The sequence below is a fragment of the Taudactylus pleione genome, unplaced genomic scaffold, assembly GCF_031769625.1.
Source record: "Taudactylus pleione unplaced genomic scaffold, aTauple2 ptg000065l, whole genome shotgun sequence".
NCBI lineage: Eukaryota > Metazoa > Chordata > Amphibia > Anura > Myobatrachidae > Taudactylus > Taudactylus pleione.
In genome coordinates, this window is record NW_028284467.1 from 2,277,639 (window position 1) to 2,296,708 (window position 19,070).

Sequence of the window (19,070 nt, forward strand, 5' to 3'; positions counted from 1 at the left end):
ATACACTTTTTTTTTAGCATGTCCAAATAATACATAAAAAAAAAACTCGGTCACCATGCCGACAAACACGTTTTGCTCCTCTGATCCCTTCAGCTATAAAGCATATATCCATTTATTATTTTAAAGGGGAAGTTGATGTGTGTACAGATATGAACCTAATTAAAACTTAAATTTTGTCCTGCTCTTATTTCCATTCACATGGTAAGTGCAAGTGCTATTAATAATACTGCCCAGCGAATTACAGCCGTATCCTCATAAAACTAGCCTCCTTACACGTTAAACAGACCTTCTAGTCGCGCCATGCTATGGCGTGACTCGGTAGCGCCGAGCGCCTTTTCATACAACTTTTTCCCTTAAAATGAGTCTTATTTTCACACAGCGATGCAAATAGGACGCACAACTGCTGCTGATAAAATATGTGGCATACTTATATTCTATGTGCGACTGCATCTGCATGCAAAATGCTACGTTACAGTGTCAAAGCCGCTGACACCAATGTAACATTTCACATGTAGATACATCCGCATGTACAAATAAGATGCATTTGTAGGGAAAAAGTTGCACGAAGAGAAACTCAGCGATACCGAGGCACGCAGCGCTCATGCGTTATGTATAACGCGACTTGTAGCGCACGGAGGATGGAAGTATGTGGACACATCTGTATGTACTGTATTTTTAGCATTTACTATTACCAGTCGTAAACTATACGCTAGCCTTCGAAAGCTGGAAGCATCTTGTGTATATGACCAGCTCTGGCAACTGAGCAAAATGCACCTTTTTATCTGGGCGTATTCTGTGCTTGCATTGAGCCAGCCTGATGAATCCATGTATTGATTTCAGTAAAACATGGCTATAGTTTCTGCATTAGAATGGTAAAGCAGCATTGATCATGGCACAAAGCGTTTGTAGCACCTAAATTACATCTTATTTCTATATGCATCATTTGTGCACATATATAAATAAGCTGTACAATGGATCAAAAATCATCAGGGTAAAGCTTGGGATATCCATATCTACAGATTGTATATATATATATATATATATATATATATATATATACACACACAGTCAGGTCCATAAATATTGGGACATTGACAGAATTTTCATATTTTGGCCTCTATTCACCACAATTGCTTTGAAATGAAACAAACAAGAACGGTGTAGGAATTACAACGGTTTCTATATGTGCCTCCCACTTTTTAAGGGGCCAAAAGTAATGGGACAAACTAAACAATCCTAAATCTAACTTTCACTTTTAAATACTTTGTTGCAAATCCTTTGCAGGCAATTACAGCCTGAAGTCTGGAATGCATAGACATCACCAGACGCTGGGTTTCATCCCTGGTGATGCTCTGCCAGGCCTCTACTGCAAATGTCTTCAGTTCCTGCTTGTTCTTGGGGCATTTTACCTTCAGTTTTGTCTTCATCAAGTGAAATGCATGCTCAATCGGATTCACGTCAGGGGATTGACTTGGCAATTGCATAACATTCCACTATTTAGCCTTAAAAAACTCTTTGGTTGCTTTTGCAGTATGCTTTGGGTCATTGTCCTTCTGCACTGTGAAGCGCCGTCCAATGAGTTCTGAAGTATTTGACTGAATATGAGCATATAATATTGCCCGAAACACTTCAGAATTCATTCTGCTGCTTTTGTCAGCAGTCACATCATCAATAAATACAAGGGAACCAGTTCCATTGGCAGGCATACATGCCCACGCCATGACACTACCACCACCATGCTTCACTGATGAGGTGGTATGTTTTGGATCATAAGCAGTTCCTTTCCTTCTCTTCCCATCACTCTGGTACAAGTTGATCTTTGTCTCATCTATCCATAGGATGTTGTTCCAGAACTGTAATGGCTTTTTTAGATGTTGTTTGGCAAACTGTAATCTGGTCTTCCTGTTTTTGTGGCTCACCAATGGTTTGCATCTTGTGGTGAACCCTCTATATTCACTCTTGTGAAGTCTTCTCTTGATTGTTGACTTTGACACATATACATCTACCTCCTGGAGAGTGTTCTTGATTTGGCCAACTGTTGTGAAGGGGTTTTTCTTCACCAGGGAAATAATTATTTTGTCATCCACCACAGTTGTTTTCCGTGGTCTTCCGGGTCTTTTGGTGTTGCTGAGCTCTGCGGTGTGTTCTTTCTTTTTAAGAATGTTTCAAACAGTTGATTTGGCCACACCTAATGTTTTTGCTATCTCTCTGATGGGTTTGTTTTGATTTTTCAGCCTAATGATGGCTTGTTTCACTGATAGTGACAGCTCTTTGGATCTCATATTGAGAGTTGATAGCAACTGATTCCAAATGCAAATGTCACACCTAGAATCAACTCCAGACCTTTTACCTGCTTAATTGATAATGAAATAACGAGGGAATAGCTCACATCTGTCCATGAAATAGCTTTTGAGTTGATAGTCCCATTACTTTTGGTCCCTTAAAAAGTGGGAGGCACATATTGAAACTGTTGTAATTTCTACACCGTTCACCCGATTTGGATGTAATTACCCTCAAATTAAATCTGAAAGTCTGCAGTTAAAGCACATCTTGTTTGTTTCATTTCAAAACCATTGTGGTGGTGAATAGAGGCCAAAATCTGAAAATTCTGTAAATGTCCCAATATTTATGGACCTGACTGTGTGTATATATATATATATATATATAGTGTTTATATATATATATATATATATTATATTTATGGACCTGACTGTGTGTGTATATATATATATATATATATATATATATATATAAACACTCATAGTAAAGTATCCTGCATTGGAAAGATATAATAGAATACAATATGTATATAAAAGTGGGGAACTGCTCGACAGTCAGGTGTCATTACAGCAATTCATGTAACAGCTTCATGAGCAAACCGGGTGACCACCAAGACATTTACTGATACTGGAGAACAGCTCATCCTCTGTGTCAAGTGCACCACAATACAATTAAATAGTGTAAACTAAGTGTGGTAAAAATGGGGACATACTAGAGTCTGTAATACAAAATATAGGGTGTGCACAAATGCTTCCAGATACCCCACGTACACAATGTCTCTGCGGGCAAGGAGAGGGTGTAAAGGCAGAAAACCTACATGATCACCTTAAATGTGCATAACTAGATACAACTATGCAGAGTTCATGAAGGATAATAAACCCCACAATAGTTTGCACATCCCTGAAAAGTGAATAATCAAAAACAAATTTATATAATATAGATACAACACACAATGGCAGGATAGTACTACAAGATACTGGTGTATTTGTATATATACTGTACTTTATAATTACAGGACTGCCTTCTATCTATACTTATATATACACATGAACCTGATCTATATAATAATCTAGAATAGCATGTCATGAGACAGGCATGCACATTCAGAGCAGGCTGAGGTGAGGCTATACAAGTCCATATTACTAGCAACATAAGCCTGGCTGCCAAGTTGATTATGAAAAGAAACTAATCATTTATAACTACAAAGTGCATTTAGTAATGTGAAATATATGCTATATGCACTCAGAAACTAGCACAGGACACAAGCAGGTGTCTCACATTCTATACTCTATTACTTTTTCTTTTTTTAAAACTAAATATTAAAGATTTCAACAAACTGTCCGAGAAAATGAAATGTACATGGCCAAATTGATAATCTTTTACAAAAGTAGGATGCTAAATAGTGGATTAAGATACAGGTACACCACTGATTTTCTGTGGCCATTGGTTCCAGCACTGTGCCGGATAATCGGTTTTGCTGGACTAACAGTAATACACAGTGGCTGCGTGACGGCTAACCCTCCCCTCCAGCAGCCTAACTCCCCACCGCAGCCTAACCATACACATACCATCCAGATGGCTAACCATCCTCTCCTACAGCCTAACTCCGTACTTACCATCGGCATGCCGTCATCAGTACAGTACCATAAATTGCAGAAAATCTGTTGTGTACCTATATTTTAATTGTGTGATTAAAGTCTACAAATATCCCACACTGTGTATACACTGAAGGCATGCTATGTCAGATGAAAATGGCAATAAGCAATAATGAATCAATAATTTGTTTGGCCTGCGATCAAAATGTAATGTGTGCACTTCAGTTTTGATAAAGGTGATTGTAAACAGATTGCATAGATTTGGAATCCTATCAGATTTGGTTCTTGTGTTGTGACCAAACAGATGCAGAGAACAGCAGCATATTACATCAACATGTGTTTTCCTCAATTACATGAGGATTTAAATGGCGATTGTAATCTCTAACAGAATGAGAGATAGCCCAGGTCTTCTTACTTCACTGGTCTAAAGCAAACAAATAACCATACCCATGTATACCTCTTAATAAATAAAAGGCATTTAAAGGGGAAATAATTAAAAAATATGGGTTTATTTTACTTTCCATTAAAAGATCCATGTAACCTGTAGTAAAGATTTTGGGCAGAGTAATTTACGTATTTGCATATAAAAAAAAAAAAAGACAGTAACCTTAAATATGTTCTGGGCTTATCTTGCCAAGCACAGTTGAATGGATTGTCTAGACACCTGTACAGCCCTCTCTGTGTAGTATAAGATTAGAATTAAGGAATTATTGGGGGGTATTCAATTCAGGGCGATGTGCTGGGAATTTAGGTCGGTGATGTGATTTCGCAGCTGAAAGTAATCTCTGCACAATCTCAATACCAAACTACCGGACAAGTTTCCAGGCAAAATGCAATTTTTCCATCGGAGGGGGGGAAGGGGGGTTGGCTTATGGGAAAAGGTGGGGAATCTCTCTCTATATTTTTATTTTACTAAAAATTGTTGGGACACGGAGGCTGCTTCAAAGGTGGACGCATTTCCGATTTTAATGCGGATGGGTGATGTTTTGAGCACTGCACGTGTCTGAGATGTAGTGCGCATGCTCAATATAGCTGTAACACAGGACACAAAGTCCAGTCTGATTGACAGTCAGAGCCCAGTTAGCAGCTGTAAGCTTTTTGGGGCTGCGACAGGGAGCGCTGCGAAAAACAGGGGCGTGTCTGCCAAATTTTCTAGGCATGCCAAAGCTATTGGCTGCATCCTCTGATGCAGTGTTCCTGGCACCAGCAATTTTGACAGACATCCTGAGTAACGTTAGGGCTAGTCAGATATCCGATGGTATGGCCAATGTGTGTGCTCTAGATCTGATAATCTGTCTTTGGATCAGAGCAGCCGGCAGTGGGGGGTCTTTTAACAAAAGAAGCCACCTGCGATATTAGCATATACAGTACTGTGCAAAAGTTTTAGGCATGTGTGGAAAAAATGCTGCAAAGTAAGAATGCTTTCAAAATTAGAAGTGTTAATTGTCTATTTTTATCAATTAACTAAATGCAAAGTAAATGAACAAAAGAGAAATCCTTAATCAAAATCAATATTTGGTGTGATCACACTTTGCCTTCAAAACAGCATCAATTCTTCTAGGTACACTTGCACACAGTTTTTGAAGGAACTCGGCAGAGAGGTTGTTCCAAACATCTTGGAGAACTGTAGGCTTGCTCAACCTCTTCTGTTTCTTCATGTAATCCCAGACAGACTCAATGATGTTAAGATCAGGGCTCTGTGGGGGCGATATCATCACTTCCAGGACTCATTGTTCTTCTTTACGCTGAAAATAGTTCTTAATGAGATTGGCTGTATGTTTGGGGTCGTTGTCCTGCTGCTGAATACATTTGGAGCCAATCAGACGCCTCCCTGATGGTATTGTATGATGGATAAGTACCTGCCTGTATTTCTCAGCATTGAGGACACCATTAATCCTGACCAAATCCCTCCATTTGCCGAAATGCTGCCCCAAATTTGCAAGGAACCTCCACTATGCTTCACAAATGCCTTAAGACACTTATTAATCATTGTACTGCTCTCCAGCCCTTCTGCGAACAAACTGCTTTCTGTTACAGCCAAATATTTAAAATTTTGACTCATCAGTCCAGAGCACCTGCTGACATTTTTCTGCACCCCAGTTCTTATGTTTTTGTGCATAGTTGAGTCGCTTGGCCTTGTTTCCACGTGAAAGGTATGGCTGTTTGGCCGCAATCCTTGTATGAATCACTTCTGGACAGACTTCTCCGAACAGTAGATGGGTGTACCTGGGTCCCACTGGTTTCTGCGAGTTCTGAGCTGATGGCACTGCTGGACATCTTTCGATTTTGAAGGGAAGCAAGCATGATGTGTCTTTCATCTGATGCACTAGGTTTCCTTGGCTGACTACTGCGTCTACGGTCCTCAAAGTTGGCCGTTTCTTTGTGCTTCTTCATAAGAGCTTGACCAGCACACCTTGAAACCCCAATCTGCTTTGAAATCATAGCCTGGGAGAGACATTGCTGATGTAGTATTGACACCTTGTGTCTTGTTGCTTTGCTCAGTCTTGCCATGGTGTATGACCTGTGACATGAAATGTCTTCCACAACCTCACCTTTGTAGCAGAGTTTGGCTGTTCCTCACCCCGTTTTAAGCCTCCTACACAGCGGTTTCTGTTTGAAGGTAATGACTGTTTAAACCTACATATGAAAATGATGATTATCACCAATTGGTATGATTGGTTAATTATACACCTGACTACAATCCTACAAAATCCCTAACTTTGTGCAAGTGTACCTAAAATTGATGCTGAAGGCAAAGGGTGGTCACACCAAATATTGATTTGGTTTGGATTTCCCTTCTGTTCATTCATTTTACATTTTGTTAATTAATAAAAATAATCTATTAGCACTTCTATTTTTGAAAGCATTCTTACTTTGCAGCATTTTTTCCACACCCGCCTAAAACTTTGCACAGTATTGTAGACTCACATCCGCTGCGACAGAAGATGTGGCACAGATCCACCCAGCATCCACAGTGCAAAACCTCTTGTACTCCTCTACCAATCAATAATCAAAAGTACAAAAATAAAAACATGTTTACATCTGAATTACAAAATCCACCTCTTAATATTTACATTAGAAAAGTACAATAAAAAAAAAAAACGTAAGGATAGGCTCCCATTGAAATAATTACAGAAGTGATCTGCTAAATTATTTGTTCTGCTTAAATAAATGACATATCATCCACTGTCATTACAGGCAGAAACATGTCCAAGTTGTATACACATCTAATCCCAACAATTTACGTGGAACGGAATAAATCATTTGTTATCCATGTAGGAGTACACCGTTTGTTTGCTTACCTGCTTGCCACAAATGGATCATACCAGTTTAAATGCTTGTGGCAAAGAAGAACATTTAGATTCTGGATAAACTGATAGTTGGAATGAGCCCAATATATACTAGTTTGGCCAATCAGATCATCAGAATGATCATTGTAACAAAGATTATTTCAATTTACGAGTGTGCTAGCCTTGTAGGAAGCTGTGCCTGGTCCATCGTATGCTTATGTTAGAGAGGACAATGCTGCATGTGACATATGCAGTATCATGAAGGGAAGTAATAGATCAGTGTTCTAAAACCTTGGTCCTCAAGGCACAGTAGCAGTCCAGGTTTTAGCCACATTTGAGAACAGGTGACTTATTTAGTACCTCAGCTATTTTGATTGAATCATTTTGTGCTCAAGCATAGATATCCTTAAAACCTGGACTGTTAGTGTGCCTTGAGGACTGAGGTTAGGAAACACTGTACTAGAGTGGAAAAATGCAGGGAACTCCAACGTCACAAGGGGAGGGAACCTGTTAAAATGGAGGATTGTACTGTTAAACACATCTACCTATAAAACAAAGTGCATATTTTTATGTAAACATTCAGCTAACTGCAGAGGGCAAGAGCCATGCATCATATATTTATATATATATAAAAAAAAATTTTTAAGTGTGTAATAGACCCATTTATAAAGTTGTCTGTTAAACGATGTAACCATTAGGTCATGTCGGTTTGGTAGTTATGTGCTAGTTATTACATTATAATGTATTCTTTCTTACCCTAATGAATACACTGCACTAATCCCGTAGAAGAAAGTCAATTTGTTTATGCTATGGCTTCAAAACACACTAATGAGAGAATGACGCCAGATTACATAACACAATATAAATCTTATTTTTTTTCTTTTTTTTACCAAAACTATAAAGAAAAGGACACACTTTTTTAATGTGACACATACTTTTTTCCATATTTAAAAACAAAATTGGATTAAATAAAATTTACAGGTGAGTACAGTCCATTTGTGCAAATAAATACCCATGTTAATGTACTCTCACAAGCATGAAAAAAAAAACATAAGAAAAAACAAAACTATACAATGTTCAGGGACAACCAACTCCAAAAAAAAAAAAAAAAAAAAAAGCGAAATTTCCACTCGGGGCAAAAAAAAAAAAAAATCTGTTCTTTCATTTTCCCTATGGCAGCTTTATACCCGCTACAGAGCATGTCCGCTCCCGATCAGAAAATGGGTAATGTCTGTATAAAAAGTACCGCAGAGAAGAGAGGAAAACAAATATATACTGTATATATAAAATGTTTCAAATGTAAAGTAGACGAGCCTGCAAATCAATGCGATGTATGCAGGATGTGCTAGGAAAAGGGAGAACAAATGATATGGTGACACATGAAGAAAATGAAACGCCAGGAGCACGACGACAAGTGAAACACAAGCTGGATGACATGAGAGCGTGCAAGGAAAAGAAACAAACATATAGAGGTGGTAAGAGGAAAACAATGCAGCAATTGTTGAGCAATAAAGGTGCAAGAATTGGACAATGAATCAAGAGCAAAGAATGATAAAACAAATGGAAAGGATGGACAAATAGGAAATGGAAAATCAGTGAAGGGTGTTGCTGAAAAAGAATAAAAAGGTGCGGGGAGGAAAAGGAGCTAGAAAGGGAGAGGCTGTATTTATCAAGTCCAGTGTGCTTCTGTATTGGGGGTGGGAAGGAGAGAGGGGAAGAAGTGTGTTCAAAAGAGATGGAGAAACATTTTGCTCCTCAGGGTCTTTCTCTCAGCCATCTTATACCTTCCCTCACACTTTCCCCCCACCCATCTTCACACGCTATTGCGAGCTGGCACGTTCCAGTATGCGCAAATCATAGTTCTTTTTGATACTGCGCAATTTGAAGCGGCTGAGCTGACTATTTTGCTGCACTGAGGCGTTCTGTGCTGCCATGGTGCTGGGGAAGACTGCAACGATGGTATAAAAGGCGGCCAGGTCATTGTTGTAAATTTGGCGCCCATTTTCTGCAGGTCCATTGTTGTCGCCACTAGGCCCTGGGGCATGACCGTGAGCGTCCCTCAGCCATTGTATCCTGGCCCCAGACATTGCCAGCTGTGTGAAAAGCTTGCCTGCTTCTGCTCGTGTGATACCTTCTGGTAGGTCTGTGATCTCCAGAACACGGCCCAGGACTATGAAAGGGAAATAGAACAGACGTATATGAGTAACACCAATTAGACTGGAAAGAGGAGCCCTGCAGTGTTCTAGAATGTTAAACTGCTAATACTACAATACTATCTTAATACTACAGTATTATGCGAATGACGACAGAAAGTACTAGAAAACTTTAAGAGACCACTACAGGCACGTGTTTTCCTGGAGCATACCCACGTCTCCTAGCAAACATTTCAATTTATCTTCACATACCGTATAATGAAAATAACTTTTTGCTGTCCCACTAAAGCAGTCAGGTGTGATGAGAACTTCACATACAGAGGGACTGATTTAAGGTTAAATGTACAATTGTGACTTTTGTGTAAACACAAATGTGCACCATCATTTCGGCAGCTGTATTTTGATTTGCACGTTTCGCGTAACTATAGATCTTTCGCATAAATAGGTATAGTGAACATACTGTATGAGGCGAACATCATTGTCAATCCAGAAACCTGCAGCAATCTCTAGGGGTGCGGTTAACTAAACTTCACTTATGAGGGTTGGTGAGGCAACAATTAATGTCCCTGACTCACCTCGTCAAGGGCCACAAGAAAAAGTCCAAATGAAAATAAGGCGTAATTCAAGAAAACACCCAGTGTGACAAATTATATGTAAACTGCATTTCATATCGCTCAGCTGTAAATGTGACTCGGGATGTGTGCCAATACAAGGGATGACATGACCTGCACAAAGTTAATTTTACCAGTTACTGCTAAACAATGGTAATGCATCTAAGTAGGTGGTAAGTTAAGTGAGTGAAGAGTGAAAGTGGATCTAATAGCATAAAAGTAAAAAGGGGATTTTTGGGTACTTACCATTGAATCCTTTTTTCTGAATTATGCTGGGGGACACTGGGCCATGGGGTTGTAGCTGGGACTTAATTATACTCGAGTATAAGTCGACCCGAATATAAGCCGAGGTACCTAATTTTACCACAAAAAACTGGGAAAACTTATTGACTCGAATATAAGCCTAAGGTGGGAAATGCAGCAGCTACTGGTAGTAATTCCTCCCCTGGTATTGCCCCCACTAGTAATATTCCCCCTCTGGTAGTGCCCCCAGTAGTAATACCCCCCTGGTACTGCCCCAGTAGTAATCCCCCCCCAGTACTGCACCAGTAGTAATCCCCCCCCAGTACTGCCCCCAGTAGTAATATTCCCCCTCTGGTAGTGCCCCCAGTAGTAATACCCCCCCTGGTAGTGCCCCCAGTAGTAATACCCCCCCCTGGTATTGCCCCCAGTAGCAATATCCCCCCTGGTAGTGCCCCCAGTATTAATATCCCCCCTGGTACTGCCCCTAGTAGTAATCCCCCCAGTAGTAGCCCCCCCAGTGTAGAGAGATGTAATAAAAAAAATAAAAAAAACTCTTACCTGAAACCCCACTCCTGGTCCCGACGCTGCTACTGGCTCCTCTGGCCGCTTTGCATTATGGGAGAGACGTCGTCATGACGACGTCTCTCCCATTACCCACTGCGGGAGCTGGAAGATGGCTCCCGCAGTGGGAGCAGCAGCAGCCGATGAGAGTCTGACAGACTCTCATCGGCTGCTGATTACAACAAATACACAGCTGCCGGCGCCTGTGTGTTTGGTAGTGTGTAGTGCTGACCGAACGCGGTCCGGTCAGCACTACACGCGGTGCAGCTGTGTCACAGAGACACAGTCTGCACCGCGGGCCGCATGGTACGCTACTCAGCTGCATACCATACGGGCATGACTCGAGTATAAGCCGAGGGGGTGCTTTTTCAGCACAAAAAATGTGCTGAAAAACTCGACTTATAATCGAGTATATACGGTAACTCTATAACTTTAACACTAAGCTCCTCCCCTCTGCAACCCCATGACTCCAGTACAACTTCAAAAGTGCCTGGTAAGGAGAAGCAGTAACCCAGTGAAACTGTTATAATCAAAATTAAACAGAACCGCAGGGACCAACCGGTCAAAAAACACAACGCAATACGACTGAGCGTGAGGGAGGGAACGCAGTGTCCCCCAGCATGATTCAGAGAAAAGGATTCAACGGTAAGTACCAAAAATCCTCACTTCTCTATCATCAACACTGGACCATGGGACGTTCAACAGCCGCTCCCAGGGGAGGGAACGCTCAGGCCGTCTGACCGGAGAACTGTATGCCCAAAGTGGGCGTTACAGGAGGCAAAAACATGAAACTTTTAAAACCGAGCGATCACTACCATGGGCTGCAAAGCAGCCCTTCTAAATCGTGCCGCTTTCCCAGGCACTTACACTGGAGCCATGGGGTTGCAGAGGGGAGGAACTTAGAGTTAAAGTTATAAAGTTAAATAAGTGCCAGCTCCTTGCAGTCCCAGCTACACCACCATGGTCCAGTGTCCCCCCAGCATAGATGAAGAGAAATTCAGTATTAAAACTAATGGAAACTGAGAGAGCCTTTGGGCTAACAAGAAAAGCAAATATCATGCCTAGCTTTTTAAAACGGAGAAAGACTATGGGGTCTATGTACTAAGCAGTGATAAGTGACAGAGTGATAAGTGCCAGCCAATCAGCTCCCAACTGTAATTTTTCAAACACAGCCTGTGAGATGACAGTTGGGAGCTGATTGGCTGGCACCTTATCACAGACTTATCACTATACACTCTGTCACTTATCACTGCTTAGTACATAGACCCCTATGAATAGTATATACAAAATAGTGGATGAAGCAGGTCAATAGGTTAAAAGTTAGCTCAAAAGTATGATTTTGCTTTGTTAAACTTGTTGTTACCACAATTTAGTGAAATAAATCAGAATATTTGAAATAACATGTTTCCTTAATTATAACCAGAAACAAAATTTAAAAAAAAATTAATGATGTCCAGTCTTTTCCCCACAGCCACAGATGTTGTCAGAGGGGGTCAGTACTAACTAACCTATCTGTCAAAATATAGTACCAGTGTTTTCAAGAGGTTCCTTGAGGCAAAAGAACTACAGCTACTCCACCATGTTGTAGTAAACACTATTACTTCCATTAAGCAACATCATTTTGAGTGGAACTTCTCTAGGGCAGATGTTCCCAAACGCAGTCCTCAAAGCTCCGCAACAGTTCAGGTTTTAGAGCTATCCATGGTTGAGCACAGGTGACTTAATTACTACCTCAGCCAATTTAATTTAACCACCTGTGCTCAACCATGAATATCTCTAAAACCTGAACTGTTGGGGAGCCTTGAGGACCGCGTTTGGGAAACTTTGCCCCAGGGGGATATTGTGACTAATGATGAGAGAGAGCAATAAGACACATGAACATTAATTTACACTGGGAACCTAAAGCAGTATGTTTTACTTGCCTATGTCAGCTGTACCCAAGTCCGTAGAAGCTGATTTTAGAGCTTGCCTCTTTCCTCTGTTTCCGTGTTTCATCCCTGTCTGTCCATTTCAATGATATGAGGGAAAAATAAATTACGGTGGTGACAAACATTCATCATAATCAATTACCATGACTCCTACGAGATACAAATGCTGTCCTTTACGTTCCAAACCCAATAAAACGGATTTGTGTTGAACATTTTGTTATACATATTAAAAAAATGTGGAATTTTAGTACAAATTAGTACATCACAACCATACCCTCAGATTCAGTTTCTGTCATGCCTACTTTATAGATTCCCATTAACATCTCTATACCTATCCCTGAGTAATAAGTACCAAGACATAATACAGACAATTAAGTATTAAGTCACTGACCATTATTTTTGATATGCTGTGTTTGACTTCCCCTCCTGTAGTTATTTTCTAATGTTTTTATTCTGCATTATGTCCCAATATCTGTGTGGGTAATCAGGGCCGCAACTAGGGGGGGCTAAGGGGGCACGTGACCCAGGTGCTGGACTTGAGGGGGTGCTGGGGAGAGGCTGGGCTAGGTTGCTGCTCTTGTGGGTTTGGAGCCACATCCCGGCCTTGAGAGGCACAGAGACTCCATCAGTCTAATGTGGTGTCGGTCGCAAGCCAATCAGTGCTCGCAGACCGGCAGCCAATCAGCAGAGGCTGCCGGTCCGTGAACTCCAATTGGTTTGTGAGCACCAATTACAATGACAGCAGTACTGACAATTCCCCAGCGTGTGGCAGCCCCGTCCCACACCACCCCGAGCTCACCCACCGCACGGCCCTGGCAGGTAAGCAAAGGGAGATGGGGCCTTACTGTGGCCTAATGTGTAAGGAGCCTTACTGTGGCATAATGTATAAGGGGCATTACTGTGGCAAAATGTGTTAAAAGGGACATTACTGTGTGGCATAATGTTTTGTAAGGGACATTAATTACCCTTATAACACACTACGCTACAGTAATGTGTGGCATAATGTGTTATAAGGGGCATTACTGTATCACAAAACCACACACCCTTTTCGTTCTATATATTGTATTTTTTTGAGGGGGGGCGACAAATTATGGCCTTGCCCCAGGTGACAAAAATCAAAGATACAAATGCTCCTCTATTACTTCACATATCTGAGTGTTGAATTTAGGGGGTGAAGGGGGTTATCTGTTCATACCCTATGTTTGCATTTCACTCATTCCTGTGAGCCTGGAATAATCACACATTTGAAATTGGGCACTGCATTTAAGAAAAGATACCACTACATATCGATCCCCTCTGTTGAGGAAAATTTAGATTACACTTAGTTTTTAATATGCTTTGTACTTTTTCTGTCCTTTTTCCATGTATGATCTGAATGAGGTTCAACATCAACACCCACTCTCATACAACCTGGGTGTTTCTGTATATTATACTGCTCTCATTTATGAACTTTTATTTATTTTGGACTACTGCTATCTTCTCAATCACTGAAACTTGTTTGCAAACAGTAGTACTGGTTTTCAGATATTAGTTTTGTTACTTTTGGCTTATAAGTATTAGGTGGTACTTTTATCTAAAGAGAAGCAGTGTGTAAGGTAGGAGTGCATGTTGGTTATTATGCCATTTTTATTTATTTTTTAAATAAAATTCACTTTGTACCAGTATCCCCACACTGACGCAGAGGTGGACGCAGTGTTGATGTCGGATGGAAGTGGTCAATGTTTTCAATCAACGAATGTGTGAGAGACGCACTGGGCATGTTTCCCAATGGTTACCGCTCTAAGCTGCAGAACGTATTTGGATGCAAGAGCGAGGAATCTCAGTCGGTGTACCTGGGAGCGGCTAGACAGACGTGAACATGTCCCACGCACTGACACAGATTCAGACAGATTCTGTGCCTCCATAGGGCTGATCCAAACAGCGATGGTGCGTCTTAATACGCACAGTGACGGACTAGCGTCACAGTCGGCAGGCTTCACAGTAGGAAGAACATCAGCCATGGCATTAGCATAAAGACGCAGTCATGGCTGCAACTGCGTCCACCTCTGAACCAGGCTCTTAGCCAGCTCTGTGTGTAGGTGACTAGTGATCTTAAAATGATGAAAGCATGAATACAACTATACGCTACATTTTTCACTTGTATCAAACTGTACCAGTTGTGCAGAATAAGGGGGCTGACTGTGCAATAATGGGGGACAAACAGAAAGGTTGTACTGCAGTGGTTGTCCAAGCAATGAGTACCGAGCATCACCTGCAAGTAAAAGGAGAACAAAAGAAAACAATTTTTAAACACAATTGTATTAGTATAGCGAGTAACACTGACAGTTTCACCATACAAATCACCATACCGTACGCAATCATTTTAAAATACCTTGTGCAGGACCAACAGGCCGGGGAAACTGGGGGATGACAGATAGTGGTGAGAGCCCAGTGCAGACGTTGTTTATGTTGGAGCCTGGTGAAGGTGTTGGAGACTGTGTAGGGGATGTAATAGGGCTGCTCATAAGGTTATTGGCCTGGAAAAAATATACAGTGGCTCTACTGTTAATACTGCAGCAAAATAAAGTGACAGGTTCTATGATAAACTTACACTAGATATGGACTTACTATGAAAAAATCCCCTCAACACATTAAACTAAGCATATAGTAGGTTAGATGAAATAAGGATTTTAGTTTTAGAACGGTATGTCATTTTCATGACTCAGTACTAACAAATAACTTGTATTATAGTACATGAGGCTGAGGGTAGCACCACACTGTCCTTCAGCAGAGGAGGGGAAATGAACTATGCAGAATATAGCAAAATGTCATATACCATTATTCTGTAAACGTAACGCTCATTGTGATAGGACATACAATCTATTTGTAGACAGTTATTTTTAAATAAAACTACACTTAAAAGTAATTGGTTGGTAACAGGAAACCTTTGCTTAGTGGTACCTCACTTGTATGGCAAGCTGACACCCTGTGCATTTATCAACAACTGCGGCTCAATAAACATTTAGTTTGTTTTTGGTGTTGTCCTTAATTCCAGCATTGCGCTTGAGGTTCACCAATGCTTTGAAATACAAGTGGAAAGACATCACTTAGGATACTTATTGCTTTAAAATAATACTTTATTTGTTTAACGACCCCTTTAGTGTTCCAAATCTAGCACAGTACTTGGTTCTAACGGGTATTTTGACCTGTAAACATTGACTTATTTCCTCTGCCTACCTGAGTACTAGCATCTGCCCCATATAGGTGCTCAGGCTTCTGGCCCCGTTGATCAACACTAAAATATTTGCAGTGGTTCCATTGGACCATTGGCGGGTTTTGCGAAGTTGCCTGAGGGCCGTTAGGTACATTCAGCTGCATCACCACCACACCCAGGCTCGAAGGATTGACGCCTACAAACACAATGCATTGTTACCACAGTAGGTGTTATGGTATTCTCTTCAGCAGTGCAAAATAAGCAAACAGTTAGAAAAATAGTATGGTAATTATACTCGGGTAAATGTATATTTAAAATGTATTCAAATATGACCATTATATCTTTCACAGAGACATCCAAATTTCTGCATTTTCTTCAGCCATAACACCCATCATCCAAAACCACCTGCCTAATATTGTGTAGGTCCCCTTTGTGCCGCCAAAACAGCTCTGAGCCATGGAGGCATGGACTCAGAGCCGGATTAAAAAACAATGGACTCTGGCCCATTGTGACAAGTCACTGTTCCCATAGAAGGCTACAGGGACGGTGGTAAGCGGAGGTCAGAGAATTTCTATCTATTGCATGATTGTTTAAAGACCATTTTGTGGTCTATTTATCAATGATCTGGTGTAACTCTTATTGCAGCAACATATAATGTAGTACCACGGCAATTTACAAGCAAGGGTCTCCTCTTGGGAGTCCTTATTAAACTCCTGCTCCTCTGAGAGGGTTTTTCCACATTCACTGGCAGGCTAACACTGCCTGCAAAAGGTGAACATGGAATACAAATGTGTGCCCGACATTGCATGTGTATAGTCGTCTAGCCTGCACTGGTCCACACTGCTGGGTATAGCCAACAAACACTCAAGTGTACTTTTTGCCCCTTGTTGAATAGAGTCTACAGGGATGGCGGTAACCGGCGGACAATTAGGTATTTGCAGGAGAAATCAGTGACACTTCTGTTATTTGCCTCTTGATAAAAAGTTTGAGAAGCTGATAGAAAGAGCCTATCCCAGTATCATATATAGACCCCTAAGGGGCAGAATTAACTACCTGTGAGCTGCTGCTGGAGCTTGGTAAGATGAGTCTCTAGCGGATTTGTGCTCTCAGCCTATGGAGGTGTGAATATACCGTAATTGCACTTCTGTGTGCTGTGCCAGCTGCTGCTGGCAGTTCATGTGTATTAGAATCTGCCCCATGTCTTGCCTCAAAGCATGTCTACATTAGGTTTCTCATTGCCTCAACATATTTCTTTCCATAATTTTGCCTGGCAAGAATATTTTAATATAATACATCACGTTATTTTGTCTTTTCCCATAATGTAAATATTGAGCATTTACCTGAATACTGTTGTTGAATTTGTTGAGGGCTGCAGGGAGAAGGGGACTGAGACATCTGGTACTGCTCTGAGCCAGGAGGTGGAAGAAAACCAACTGAGGGGCTGTAAAAAATATGAAGAGCAATCATTAAGCAGGGCAGTCACCAAGAAGGCATGTTTAGACAGGATAATAGCTGTTTATAGACACTTTTATACATCTACACTGAAAAAAAATCCAACTATCATAAACAGAGATGGACGACATATTCGGGCAATTAGCTCATGTCAATAATGGGATTTGTATACTTCTGTTTAATACTTTTCTCTGAATCCATTGGGAGTGGAAGAACCCTGGGCAATATAAAGACTCCTATAGGATGTACTGTATGCCCTTTACATATACTAAAGTTTTAACTCCTCCTGCATGGTTCTGTTATTTTTCTAACCAAGCCCCGCAGGAGAGCAGCAGAGAAGAAAGAGAAACTAAACCTCCCAGAAAAATATTAATCTGTAGTAAACTTTAAAACAGGAGAACTAAGCATAAAAGGAATTAACAGAAGATTTCACCAAATAGATTTACAGTGAAAGACTTAATGCAAGTATAAAACTCTCACTGTCTCGATTATCCCATTGGGGGATGCTGGAGATCTCCTAAAGCTGTCCCATCAGGAGTGAGCAAGACCATAACTTTTAAACAGACGTCCCCAGCTACAAACACATTGAATTTGAAAATTCAGTAAAAGTAGAGACTAAGGACCTAGTTGCTGTCCGACACAGTTGCTTAGCCCTATGCCACATCGCCAACGTGGAGATCACAGATATGGGCTTCCATATTAAACTTGGATTTTTGTACTCGTAATCCTCTTGGAGGATACTGCGGTATTGAATGTGGGGTAGCAGAGGTGTATGGGCACTAAAAGATTAAGTGAAAAGCTCCTCCCCCTCCAAAACAAACATAAGTATGAAATTAGGAAAACAAACAGAACATAGAAAACCAACAAGACAGTGGGGATTGGAGAATCCCCCAGATGGATTATGAGGAAGGGATTTTACAGCAAGTACAAAAATCCAATTTCCTCTTGTATCCGATCTGGGGGACACTATGGTATTCACTGTGGGACTTCACAAAGCAAGCCTAACATGGTAGGGGTGTGTGTGGGGGTGTTGTGCGCCGTCCAGCAAAACTGCACACAAAACTTTTCGGCCAAAACTACAGATGTTTCCTCATACATCTAGCCTCCTTGCGCGCTAAACAGCCCTCCAAGTTGCGCCATACCGTGGTGTGACTCGGTAGTGCAAAGCGACTTTTCAAGCTACATTTTACCTTCAAATGAGTTAATAGTTAGCACAAGCAGCTTCTGCTGATTAAAATGATATGCAGCATGCCTATGTTCTGTGAGCGACTGCGAGTGTATCTGTATGCGAAACGCTACGGTACAGTGTCAGCGGCGGTAACACTAACACAGTGTTTCGTATGCAGATACCCCCACAGTCGCGCACGGAACATAGGCATGCTGCATATAATTTTAATCAGCAGAAGCTGCTTGTGCTAACTATTTGCATCGCTGTGTATATAAGACACATTTGAAGGTAAAAAGTCGCATGAAAAGATGCTCTGCACTACAGAATCACACAGAGCTCCCGTGTTATGTGTAGCATGACTTGTAGCGCATGGAGGATAGGTGTATGTGGACACATCTGTAATTTCACAGGGACCAAAAGGTATGGAACCAGTAAAATGTGTTAAAAGTATGCACAGAGCACCAGGTAGTCGCTTTGCACAGCCTTAAATGCATGAGTAGAATGAGCCCAGAGGGAAGCTGGAACTGGTTTGTCAGAAGACAGGAAAGCCTGGTGGATGGTAGTGATAATCCATCTAGCAATGGAACACTTGTATG

General features: G+C 41.1%; 1 protein-coding gene across 4 annotated transcripts in view; it reads right to left on the reverse strand.

The window, feature by feature from the left end:
• Window positions 1–8,095: 8,095 nt before the first annotated feature.
• R3HDM2 (R3H domain containing 2) overlaps window positions 8,096–19,070 on the reverse strand; it is a 142,150-nt gene continuing 131,175 nt past the window's right edge. For all 4 annotated transcript variants that reach the window (XM_088465888.1, XM_088465890.1, XM_088465886.1 and 1 more), the window contains 6 exons: window positions 17,195–17,295; window positions 15,878–16,050; window positions 15,033–15,177; window positions 14,815–14,912; window positions 12,656–12,734; window positions 8,096–9,335 (listed from right to left, as the gene is read on the reverse strand). In XM_088465888.1, the coding sequence (XP_088322014.1) occupies window positions 8,986–9,335; window positions 12,656–12,734; window positions 14,815–14,912; window positions 15,033–15,177; window positions 15,878–16,050; window positions 17,195–17,295 (946 nt within the window). In that variant the 3' untranslated portion in view covers window positions 8,096–8,985. The remainder of the gene's footprint in view (window positions 9,336–12,655; window positions 12,735–14,814; window positions 14,913–15,032; window positions 15,178–15,877; window positions 16,051–17,194; window positions 17,296–19,070) is intronic.